Here is an 11895-nt window from a genome sequence, read left to right as displayed (position 1 = left end):
TAATGATTAAGTAAGTACTTTTTAATAATATTATGAATTTTTTTATTTTTTTAAAAACATTTAAATGTATTAAAAAAATACATAAAAGAAAATACAAAAAAAATAAAACTCACAATTACATTAACGGTAGCTCCCAGCGGTAGCTGGGAGCGGTGGCCCTAGCGCCACTCAATAATTAAAGCAATAAGTGAAAGACCACACCCAAGGCAACCCAAATCATCTGTGATGATTAGCACTACTGTAAGGTTATTCAGACTGTTTTTGTCAGGAATAAAGCTAATCTGCCGCCACAAATTTACCGATCTATTTGATTGTTTAGTGATTTTTTTTTATTTAATGATAAAATAATTGATTTTAAGTGTATTAATATATTTTTTATTTTTTAAAAATATTTAAATATATTAAAAAGATGTGAATAGAAAAAAAAATATTACTTTTACAACTATCGGTCAAGTAAAACAAACTACTCTAGACGGTAGAGTAGTCTGACTCTTTTGTCAAACTCATGTACTTTTACAATTATAATTAGTATAGAAGGATTTCAATGAATCAGTCACTATTCATTTTCATATTCTAAATTTATAATTTTTTTTTTATAGAATATGGAAGTATTTTTCATAAAGTGTGAAGTGTGGGATAATAAATATTAGAAAAAATTTTCGTAGCATATATTTCACAAATATTGAAAAGAATACCAGTTTTAGACATGATCATCTGCTCCCCTTCCTGTTATGTACAAGACAAAGACCATCTTTTCTTGTCTGTCATTTTCCCCTTTTGCTCCTTCCCCAACTTCAGTCACACGCCATGATGAACAATTCACTGAAGAAAGGATAAAAAATGGCTTCTTTGGCTGAGTGATACTTGTCTAGACGCTTCTTCAGGGAGCACAATTCTCTCATTTTTTGAATTGCGATCCTGGCACAGCATTATTGATCAATAAGACAACACTGACATGTTATTAACGAGATGAGTTGAAATGATTTATGAATAATAGAATAAAAGTTGAATTATTTATTATATTTTGTGTGAAAATTTGAAAAAATTATAATAATGAGATGAGATGAGATGAGGTGGATTTTGAATGTAAACGATGGACAGAAGTGTGAATCAAAAGTGAATGCAAACCATGGTTCATTAAATCGGGTAAAAATTCAAAAGTGTGAATCAAAAGTGAATGCTGGACTTGAGAAGTATCACAAATAAAAGAAATACAATGGATGGACAGACTCAACAGTGATTGGTACTTCCATATCCAAGTCCATACAAACTACAGTGTCTAGCAAAAATTAATGGTTGGCGGCTACCGGCTAGAAGTAAATTAATGATTCACGAAGGAGCAGAAAAAGCTCAAAACTTTAAGGGGAGTTTCACATGGTCTACTTAAGACTACTTTCTATCTTCCAAAAGTTATGAAAATACACCTCATTTCATTCAATCTTTTTTGCACCTTTTCCAGCAGTCGTGTGCAATGGAATCCAGATCTAGGGAAGGAGTTGATGCTCTTATATAGACATTTCCAACTTTCAATTACAATGTAACGAAACAACACCAAAAGGCACAAGACAAATTCAATGAAGCCGTATCACTTAAGACTGCTTTTTTTTCTCATTTTTTTTTTTCAATTCTGTAGATCAGACATGTCACCAGATGACTCTCTCTCTCTCTCTCTCTCTTGCTTACTTTCGGCTGAGACCCAGTCAGAGAAGTAGCTTTTGATTCACCAAGTTGAAACTAGATGGAAGCACAGTAGCTTTTGATTCACAGTAACCATTCAGGTTGTAAATTCCTATCTTAAAACCAGCAGAAAGGTGCAACCAATATTGGTAGAATGGCTAATCAGCACCTTTAGTGAATCAAAAGGCCTCAGCTGTTGCAGCTTTACACTTTACAATTTATTTATAACATACAGATTTCATTTGAATGCATGCAAATTAAAGCACGTATACCACCTCATGCATCCCACTACGTGCATGTGTCCCTTTAGCGGTGCAAACTGTGTGTCAGTGTCAGCCCATTTATAGTTTCTTCTCCTTTATTGCATTTGCCTTGTAGCTCAAAGGAAACTCAAAGGAAAAAGTAAAAGTAAAAGAAAAAGATGCTACTGCTCATTTCATAAAGCCAATGCACCGCAGAATCTCAAACAAGATTATACCTATTTTTTATCAAACTTGATCATTCACTGATGTTGGGTTTATGAAAGATTGCTTCTCCCCTGTTCTCTATACACTGCAAGACCAGAGGAAGAGAGAGTGAAAGTCCAAGCCTTTCTTTCTTACTCCTATTCTCTATAACCCCCCCTCCATGAACTCTTTGTATTTTTTCATCTATTAATTTTGATGTTTACTGAAACGTAAAAATCTCCTCTCTTCTCATGTTCGTGGAATAGTTTTCAATACATACATACATACATGTATATATATATATATATGAGTTTTGCTACAAATCAACAACTATTCACATCACACATCCCACACATGACGTGGATTTTTTTTTTTTTTTCATAGTGTGGAGATGTTTTTCATAAAGTATGAGAGTGTATTTCATAATGTATGGAATGATGAACAGTGACTGATGAGAATAATTTTTCATATATATATATATATATTAAATTTATAATACTCTTTGTATTTTTGTTTTTCCTGTTTTAAGGAAAAGAAGATAGCAAAAATGTGTTTGCAATTTTTGAGAGTTATTTTGGACAATTGATGCATGACCAATTAAATACTAGGACTTATATATGATAATTTCCTTTATTTGATGGAATGCAAAAAGACAATGTAGTTGGAACAACTTTGACACCTTACTGCGATGCATGTATTTGTACATGCATCTGCACATGTTAAACCATTTGCCAAGTCAGGCTGCTTTTAGAATTTTAGATTACGGCTTTGGGTAAAGATATAGATGCAAAAAAGCAGGTTTGATCGAGTCTTTCTACTGTTATCAGACAGAACAGAACATCTCCAACTCCATCCTTCGTGACAAAGTAACATCTTTTCCTTATCATTACAACTTGGTCATCTTTCTTTATCACTTTTTCACATTTTCTTGTTCACCTTTATCTACTACTCTTTCCGCTCCCCACCATCCTCTCGATCATCTTTTATTATAATTCGACGTGCATTGTCCTTACAGAATCGCCATTATATGCATCACACTGACAATCAGTTTGGCATCTTCCCAGTACCCAGAGGCGTCTCTCATTAATATGGCCGAAGGAGCTTCTAAATGCTTCTTCCTCTTTCTGTCTCTCCTCACTGTCTGTTCTTCTGGTGAGTAACTCCTATTGCCCAAACAGATAAGAGACCATCTTTTGTAACCTTTTTGCTCTTTTCAGTTTGATTTGATTTCTGAAACCATCACAGTTGCTGGGGATTTGTGAAAGTAGCTCATCATAATAACAATCGCCAAGTAAATAATTTCCATTTTTCTAAAAAACGCTTTGATTACTAGCCATGTAATTTCCGTGAAGCTGCATTATCTGTTCTTTTCCCCTTCTGCATCAGTACATTGCAGCTGCTTAGATTCGTGACTAACTTCCAAGAATTTGAATTTCTTTCCTACCGTGCAGGAACTCTGGTGGGTTTCTCCGATCATGCAAGAGGCACTGCAGCTTCATCACCTGCTAGAACAATATTGTTCCTCGAGCCGAACAATGTCACCCCGTCTCATATTCAGGTTTTTGTAGCAGATAAAAAGGTTTCAAATACTCTATCCGACTCTGGCGGATCTGTTGATCTCTACTTAAGTAAAAGCCTACTTGAGAATTTGTTGAATTCACAATCATCTGTTGTTTCATGGCTGAATAGACATGTAATGCCCTTTCTTCCACATGTGAACATCAATAGCATCATAGTCAGTAGTGGCAATGACGGTTCGGTACAAAGTGAGCTATTAATGCTTTTGTCTACCTTACAATCAATCCAATCAGCCCTGAGTAATCTTCATCTGGAAAGCCAAATTAGGGTCTCGGTAGCATTTTCAATGTCAATCTTAAAGAAATTGAATCAAACACAGAAAAGAGACCTGCATAGGATTTGTGGTTTTATTAAGAAAACTGGATCTTATGTCATGATTGAAGCCAGTATTGATATACACTTAAGCATGCGACATAAGTTTGTGCAGTCTATGATTGAAAAAGCCATCCTTACCAGTTATCTTCTTCCTCACAATGAAGTTCCAGTGGTTCTAGCCATCAAGAGCACTCCCGTTCCGAGTGCAACAGAAGTAGCTCAATTCAGTGATAAGGTTTTCAAGTCATTAGAAAACAACACTCAGCTATCAAAGCAGATAGTTGGGTTTTATATAGAAGTATTATCTACGGATGATTTATTGCAGAGAGGGCTTAAAAGGGGAGAGCAAGAGATCTTTCCTTCTTCCCATAGAGAACTTATAAGCAAATCCCAACTCAAAACAATTTTACATGACGCTATCAACCCACCAACAGTCTTTCCCACAGGTCCAATATCAACACCCCCAGTCATCACCTCTCCAGATAACCCCACACCAACCATTGTCACCGTTCCTGCTACTAACCCTGTCACAATTACACCAGCCAATCCCGGTTCCACACCATTAACAGTTCCCTCAGCCACGCCGGTCACAATACCCTCCACAAATCCTCCAAACTCACCAGTACCAATCACCAACCCGGTAACAACTCCTAGCACAGTCCCAGGGGCACAACCAGTAACTAACCCTGTAACAACTTATCCAGCCCCACCAGGAGCTGTTCCCGGCATAAACCCAGAGGTACCTCCTGCAACAACAAATGCTCCAGCAATTCCAGGACAAAGCTGGTGTGTGGCCAAGACTGGAGCATTGGAGGCAGCACTTCAGGCAGCACTGGACTATGCATGCGGAATGGGAGGTGCAGACTGTTCACAAATCCAGCAGAGTGGGAGTTGTTTTGATCCAAATACACTTCAAAACCATGCCTCATATGCAATCAACAGCTATTATCAGAAGAATCCAGGGCCAACTAGCTGTGATTTTGAAGGGACTGCAACCATAGTCAATGACAATCCAAGTAAGGGCCTCCCTCAGTTTCATCGATCATTTGATCTTTTATATCTTATAGAATACAACTAGTGTCCGTGCTTCACAAAATTGAAATCATATCTGAGACCATTTTGATTATAAATAGGCACTGGTTCTTGCATTTACCTATCATCATCAGCATCATCATTGCCATTATCCTCATCATCACCAACAACGGCAACAATTCCAACAGCACCATCATCGGCAGGGGCAGGTGTATCAAGGTAATCTCTTTTGTTATCACAACTCAAATCTATTCAGAATCTTCATTACTACAATTTCTGATGAATGACCTTGAACATGTTTCTGTTTTGTCATATCCGCTGCAGCTCCAGTCCTCCTACAGTGTTCAACACAGGTGATCCAGCTTCAGGTATGATGCCAAATTTAAGCCCTCCCGTCAACTCATCAACATCTTTTTCATCTGGTTTGCAACCCATTATTGGTTGTATTGTTCTGGTAACGTCCTTTGTTACCACAAAAATAGTTCTGGACATGTAGAGCTGCTATTTCTCCAAGCACATCAATGGCTCTAGATGTCATTTCTTCCCTAGCAAATCATCTGATTGAATGGCTGTTCAAGTTGTGTACAGATCCATATATGCAGGACAGAAATTAGAGGTAAGTTAAACAATGCAGAACTATAGACTTACGTACTGCTAAGATATTTTCCGGCTTTATATCAGCTTACCTGGGCCACCAACATGTCTGCTGCTAAGCTAACATTTACAGTTAAAACTTAATCATAACTTCTGTATATAGCATTATCTTCTTTGAGAAAACTATGATTTCAGGCAATAAACTTGGATGGTGTGGTAGTGGTTCTTGATCCTGTATATGTGAAGAAAATATATTTTGTGCATGATGTTGCTCAGACAAGCTTAAATGATTTTAGAATTTAGTAGGTATGATGGGTACAACAATTTGTCAAAAAACATATCGTACATGTCCATGAAGAAATTAAAAAGTAAAATTAAACCATTGTGTGTCATGAGCATTGATTGTTTCAAAGAAAATTTCTACTAAACTATTACTGCTAAATATATATATATATATATATTGACTTTAACATTGAAGATCGAAGGTTTTGAGATACTGTTGGCAAGCGTATCACTTATTGTAGGAGTGACGCAATCTTTTTTTGATCGGTAAACAAAATTTTGTTGATCTTAAGAATAGGCAAAAGTCCAGGTATACAGGACATATACAAGAACATCGCCTGAACGTGCTAGTTCAGTGATACAAGAAATTCATGGAAGCTCATTCCATTAAAATCAATTACAATGACCAATGGAGTGAGCACAACTAATGCGATGTAGAAGTAACGGTAAGAACAACAATCTAGGCTAAAATTGCATAGCAGTACCTTTAAAATTAGCATTTCTACAGGAAAGAGGGCCTCTGTAGCTTTCCCCGTACCCAAAATAAAATAAAACTATCAGATTTTTTATACACAAGAACTGGGTAGCAAATGATATCATCTTTTTGAAAATACCACCAAGATCAACATCGACATTGAAACAACAATCTTGAAGCCAGAGGTTTCCCAGAAATTTTGTTCTTCAGCACTCATGGTTGCACTTTGTTGTTTTGCTGCTAACTGATCTCTGAGTTCTTTTAGGGCTTTGTCCCTTCGCTCTCCCATCTGATGAGGGGTAGAGATTAGTGATATAAGCATATCCATAAGTAGAGAGGTATACGATATGAAAGTTTTGGAAAGGATAGGACTAAAATTTATGAATGTGGGATAAATTTAAGAGCTCAAGCAACTTGCATGTTTTTAAGTTGCTCAAAACTAAAATAATGATGAACTGGCCTAATGAAAGTATGGTCTCAGTCATCAGGGTTAAGGCTGCAGCATTCAACCATGGCACTTTCTACAAGAAGAAGCATATCAGAGGCCACTGTAATGAATGCAGCCATTTAATTAAATAGGACCAAACCAAAGTGGCTCACAATAACAAAGACAAGGCCTCTAGCAAATTACAACAGTGTGATCATCTAGTCGATGAGAAATCCATATGTTGTGCAGACAGCTTTATAATTAACTTCTATTCATACGGTTTGTAGTGCAAAGTTTGAAGATTGAGCAAACTGCATCAAGATTACCCTTTGGAGCTTTCGTGTCTGGGAACGAGCTTCCTGGAGGCAGAATTCCAACTTCAACACCCTCTTTTTCAGTTCCTGATCAGCTCGCCGTTGCTTCTCTAACTGCTCCTCAAAACAGGTTGAAATGCATAAAAAAAGAAGAATTGGGAACCTCAAAGAAGTTGAGCACTAAAATAGTGAGCAGTTGAACAGAGTAGATAACAGGAGAGACTGAAGGTGAATGTACCTGTGACTCCAACTCCTTGGTCTTATGTTTCCAGTGAGCAGACATTATCTTAATTTCATCCTTCAGTTTTGCTATTTCTTCATCCTTAAAAATCAAAAGCTTATTAATCTTCTCGAAATTCTTTGGAGAAACCTCATTTATTAATTTCCTCAGTTCACAATCCTTGCTTGCTCCAGCTTGCATAATATCATTTTCAATTTTCAACACTTCATCTTTCAGTTGCTTTTGGGAAGATTCCCTGGCTTGAATATCCCTCTGTAGGTTATCCAATTGCTCTCTTAATGTAGTTACACGATCCTCATGCTCTTTCAGTGAACCATTCTTTTCCTCTAATTCCTTTACAAGGGCTAAACACTGGAGCCGTGCTAATTGAGCTGATGCAGCACTGGAATCTGCAATTGCTCGAGTGGCTGAAAGCTGTGATCTAAGGCCATCCAACTCCTTGAGACACTGCATCCCATCAAGTCTATAATTAGGATTACAGAGTCACAGGATGATGAGAAACAACCAAGGTTAAGTAGAACACAACAAAATGAATGTGATTGCATTGCAAAAGCAAGAATACTTCAATCGTTAAGAAATACATGCCCTTAGGATATACTCTGCAATGTAGTTATTACAATCCTAATCTAGATCATAAATCTTACAATCTCATAAATCTTATAAAGAAAAGAATATTAACGAGAATCTTAAATAGTTAGGGCATATTGTTTAAATATTTACTGAATTTGTTTGGTTACAGGAAGAAATATATTGAAGTCAATGGTCAAATGACTACCTAATTATTTGAGTTAAAACAATTATTACATGTCAAATGAGTTCAATTTGCTTTTGCAATTGAGAGACATTTCGAAAGGCTAAAGCTCAGATGAACTTTTCTTTCTGAGTAGAAGATATTAGATATGGCAATGATTCAGCACTAAGGGCAGAAGTGGATTTTTCTCAGATTTCAACACCGTATACTTGCTATTGTGGCTAATAAGTTGACAGCAAAATACCGTCAGTTTTTGGTCCAGCTTTCAAGACCATTCCACACATCATTTGCTCTGCGATAATACAACATAACTACCTTAATTTCATTAGCAAATGTTTGATACGCAGGATAAAAAGGCAACTGTGTTTATACTGAATCACCACCAATACTTGCTTGTTCTCGAGCAAATGATTAACCATTAGCTTTATAAAATTGGCCAGTTGAACTTATTGCCTTAAACTTCAGTTATTAATGCATTTTCAATTAGTCTATAACAGTTTTTCCTCAAGAAATGGTGAAGAAGTCTACATAGCTTTCTCCACTGCTAAAAAAAAAAGAAAGAAAAAAAATCACCATATTATGTCCTTTTCTAAGAAACTATAAAAAATAAAAAATAAAAAAAGGTGCCAACCACAGCACAGAAAACAAGAGTCAAATCTCACGTTCAGAAAAGTCCATCCTCGATACAAAAAATGGGAAAGAGAAACATTAATATAAGAGAAATGATCTAGCCGCAAAGTGATTATACAAAAATAATCTCACAAACTAATGTAGTTTGTTATGGTTTATCAGATTGTAAAGTTACTTTTATTATAAAACAGATATGATGGATCACATAAAATCACGTCAATTCGTGGAATGTGTGGAAAAATGGGCTCCGCCGAAAAACCAAATGACATCTCAAGGGATACGCATAAGATGTGTGGCATATCTTATTACATCAAAGTAGCAAGATGGGAAAAATAAATAAATAATGCACAACATCAACTCAGGAAAGAAAGCAAAATGACATTAATTAGTGAATGATGGCCTAAGTTCGAGGGATTCGCCGAAAAAGCTTAAACATCTTAAATTAATTAATCACAAAATTAAGAAGCTGACGACGAAGATGTGAGAGGGAACCTTCTCAGCAGTAGATGCCGAAGCCTGAAGCTTCGCATTCCTCTCTTCCAATTTCTTCTCCAATCTACCAATTTCTTCCTCCATGTTCTTAGCTTTTGCCTCTGCTTCCTGCGAAACCATACCCACGAAAATAACTCAGATCAAAACAGAATAACTACAAATCCAAATCATGACCCCAAAAACAAAAACACTAAAGAAGAGACTAGTCATTGACTTTAAAGATTCAAACCACATGCACACAATATTTGAAAAAGAACCCAGAATCTCAAGAATCCAAGATGACATGCCTGTCTTGTTAGAGTTTCTAAAGCATATGATTGCTCCTGAGATGTTAAGCGGGTCCGAACCTCCTTCAACTCCGCTGCCAACGAAACCACGTTCCGTCGGAAGCTCTGCTTCTTCTCATTCAAGTCCTTCAACAAAGGATCAATCTCTCCAGCCGGTATCACCGACGTAGCCTCCGATGCCAGCCATGACGAAGAAGACGATGGCTTCTCCTCCAAAATTGACATGAGGATTATAAGATTTTTCTCTTGGGTATCGAATAGTGGCGGTGGATTTGTTGATAAAGACCATACAACGAATCAAGCACTAAGGACCAGGGAATGGTGATCCATGCCACTTGCGGTGCAATCCATTATGTTCCACATATCTGCATGTAAAAACGGTAGGTGTGCATTAATTTGAGAGGTCTACACACGTGAGATTTTTAAAAGATTGCAGAAAAACAAATAAATATTTGAAGGACCAGTGACTTCGAAAGTACTGAAACAGATTTGACAAATTTTAACGGAAAAATAAAAATCATAAATTTGATGCCAATTCGAATCTATCTCCATACTATTCATCATTTTCTCTCGAAAAACTGATACCTTATTTTTTTTTTTTTCTTTCTGGGAAAATCTACTCCAAGAAGATAAAGCTCATCTGTTTTCAAATACGACACATACATGTCCCCATCTAATCAACTTCTTGAGAGAGGGAGAATGTTAGATAGAGATTCGCTCCAAAAAGTCTGTCAACCTCACCAAATAAACCATTAGTTAGCGAGGGTGAGGCAATAAATGGGTCCGTGAAAGTATACACTCGGAAATTAGAACTCAAGCTGATTTAAAAAACTCGGCTTTGTCTTCTCATCGGGAAAATTCAAACTCCAAGAAAAATACCCACTTTCTTTTATAACTCAAAAAGCTGATCCTAAACTCGAGGAAAACCATGATTTCACTAGCAAAACGTTGCTTAACAAAACCAACCCACTTAATCCATTGGTTGCCGAGGAAAAGGAAAAACATATGTTATTGAGAGAGAGAGAGAGAGAGAGAGAGGGCGAAACCAGATTGTGAGCCGAACCCATTTCCAGAAACAGCTTTCCGACACCGAAAATGAATGAGCTTCCGGGTTTTGTCTTATTTCCTCTTCCTCTCTACGTCGCCGTCTTGAGCTTAACGCTACTTCCGAAGCATTAATGCATAATCTCATGGCACAGATTCGGCCTCAGATGCCATCAGACGATCAAGAAATGGAGGCGAATCAGTAGCGTCCAGGAGCAAACCGTAACAACCTTTGAGATTTTGGAATTATTTTTTTTTTCCTGTAACTAAATAAAAATAGATAAATAAATTACATCGAGGGTATCATGTTTTGTCTGTACCTGTATTTTAGAGACGTCTTTTACGTTCGAAGTTGTCCGTGCCTCGGGTTCGCTCGAAAGGACAAAGCCCGAGGCTCTTTCTTTTCTTTTTAACTGTCGGCGCGGTCAATCCAAATTTTCGCTTTCGCACACCATGGTTGACATTGTCACCTTAAGAACCTTTATTGTAAGATACATTAATTAATAATAATGACGGTGTTATTATTTTATTATTATTTATTTATTATTATTTATTATTTGATTTTTTTAAATTTTTTTTAAAATAATATAAATTCAATCGTAGAATGTGTAAATGCTGTGTAGTTTCTTTAAAAAATAATATAATTTATTATTAAAAAATTAATTTATTTTCATGTAGGTCTCATATTTATTCATTTTTTTCAAAGCGATTGCACGGCGCTTGCATACTCACAACTGTAAATATCATTTTTTTTTATTTTACTTAATAATTAAGAAAGTATATATTAATAAAGTTATATATTTTTTTAATTTTTTTATGATTAAAAATGTTAAAAAAATACTTAAAATAAAATAATAAAAAAATAAAAAATTTAAAATACCTTTTAATAGTAGATAGATAGTAACAGGGTAGTAACCCTATCACTAGCCTACATTTATTAATAGTATAGACCTGTATTCATATTTTAAGCAAGAAAAATATTTTGGGTCCGGAAGTGTTCCGAATGACTTATTCTTTTTTATTTTTTAAACTTAATGATTAAAAAAAGTATTTTTAATGATGTTGTGAATTTTTTTATTTTTTTAAAAATATTTATGATGATTAAAAAAATATATGAAAAAAAAATGCACTATTCGGTAACCTAATTCGGACCACTTTTTCGATAGCTCTAACCAAAATCTTTAAGCAAAGCATAAAATATTAGAATTATATTCAAGATGAGGAAATAGTTAATTTATTGAAATTTCAAATTTTCAAAACTTTATTGAATCCCGAATTGAATAGAATAATTTAAAATAATTTTATATCGA

At 35.6% G+C, this 11895-nt stretch overlaps 2 protein-coding genes across 4 annotated transcripts; one reads left to right on the top strand and one right to left on the bottom strand.

The window, feature by feature from the left end:
* Nucleotides 1-2845: 2845 nt before the first annotated feature.
* Nucleotides 2846-7217, top strand: LOC109008581 (helicase SRCAP-like). Of its 2 annotated transcripts, XR_001998954.2 has the most exons (5): nucleotides 2846-3275; nucleotides 3575-5032; nucleotides 5150-5267; nucleotides 5373-5664; nucleotides 7114-7217. XR_001998954.2 is itself a non-coding variant. In XM_018988737.2 (4 exons), the coding sequence occupies exons 1-4, from the start codon at nucleotides 3212-3214 to the stop codon at nucleotides 5542-5544; spliced, it is 1812 nt and encodes a 603-aa protein (XP_018844282.1). In that variant the 5' UTR covers nucleotides 2846-3211; the 3' UTR covers nucleotides 5545-5939. The 2 variants fall into 2 exon arrangements, 1 of the variants encoding a protein (XP_018844282.1); XM_018988737.2 differs by lacking the exon at nucleotides 7114-7217 and having other exon boundaries at nucleotides 5373-5939.
* Nucleotides 6284-10800, bottom strand: LOC109008582 (nuclear envelope-associated protein 2-like). 2 transcript variants are annotated; one of them, XM_018988738.2, is made up of 6 exons: nucleotides 10588-10800; nucleotides 9542-9906; nucleotides 9255-9362; nucleotides 7379-7828; nucleotides 7153-7254; nucleotides 6284-6688 (listed from the first exon to the last, which is right to left on the bottom strand). In XM_018988738.2, exons 2-6 carry the CDS (start codon nucleotides 9764-9766, stop codon nucleotides 6521-6523), a joined length of 1053 nt encoding a protein of 350 aa, XP_018844283.1. In that variant the 5' UTR covers nucleotides 9767-9906; nucleotides 10588-10800; the 3' UTR covers nucleotides 6284-6520. The 2 variants fall into 2 exon arrangements, with proteins under 2 accessions (XP_018844283.1, XP_018844284.1); XM_018988739.2 differs by lacking the exon at nucleotides 10588-10800 and having other exon boundaries at nucleotides 9542-9937.
* Nucleotides 10801-11895: the final 1095 nt, after the last annotated feature.

The sequence above is a fragment of the Juglans regia genome, chromosome 8, assembly GCF_001411555.2.
Source record: "Juglans regia cultivar Chandler chromosome 8, Walnut 2.0, whole genome shotgun sequence".
Classification (NCBI taxonomy): Eukaryota; Viridiplantae; Streptophyta; class Magnoliopsida; order Fagales; family Juglandaceae; genus Juglans; species Juglans regia.
Note: the sequence above shows the minus strand (reverse complement) of the source record. Positions and strands in the feature narration are given on the sequence as shown.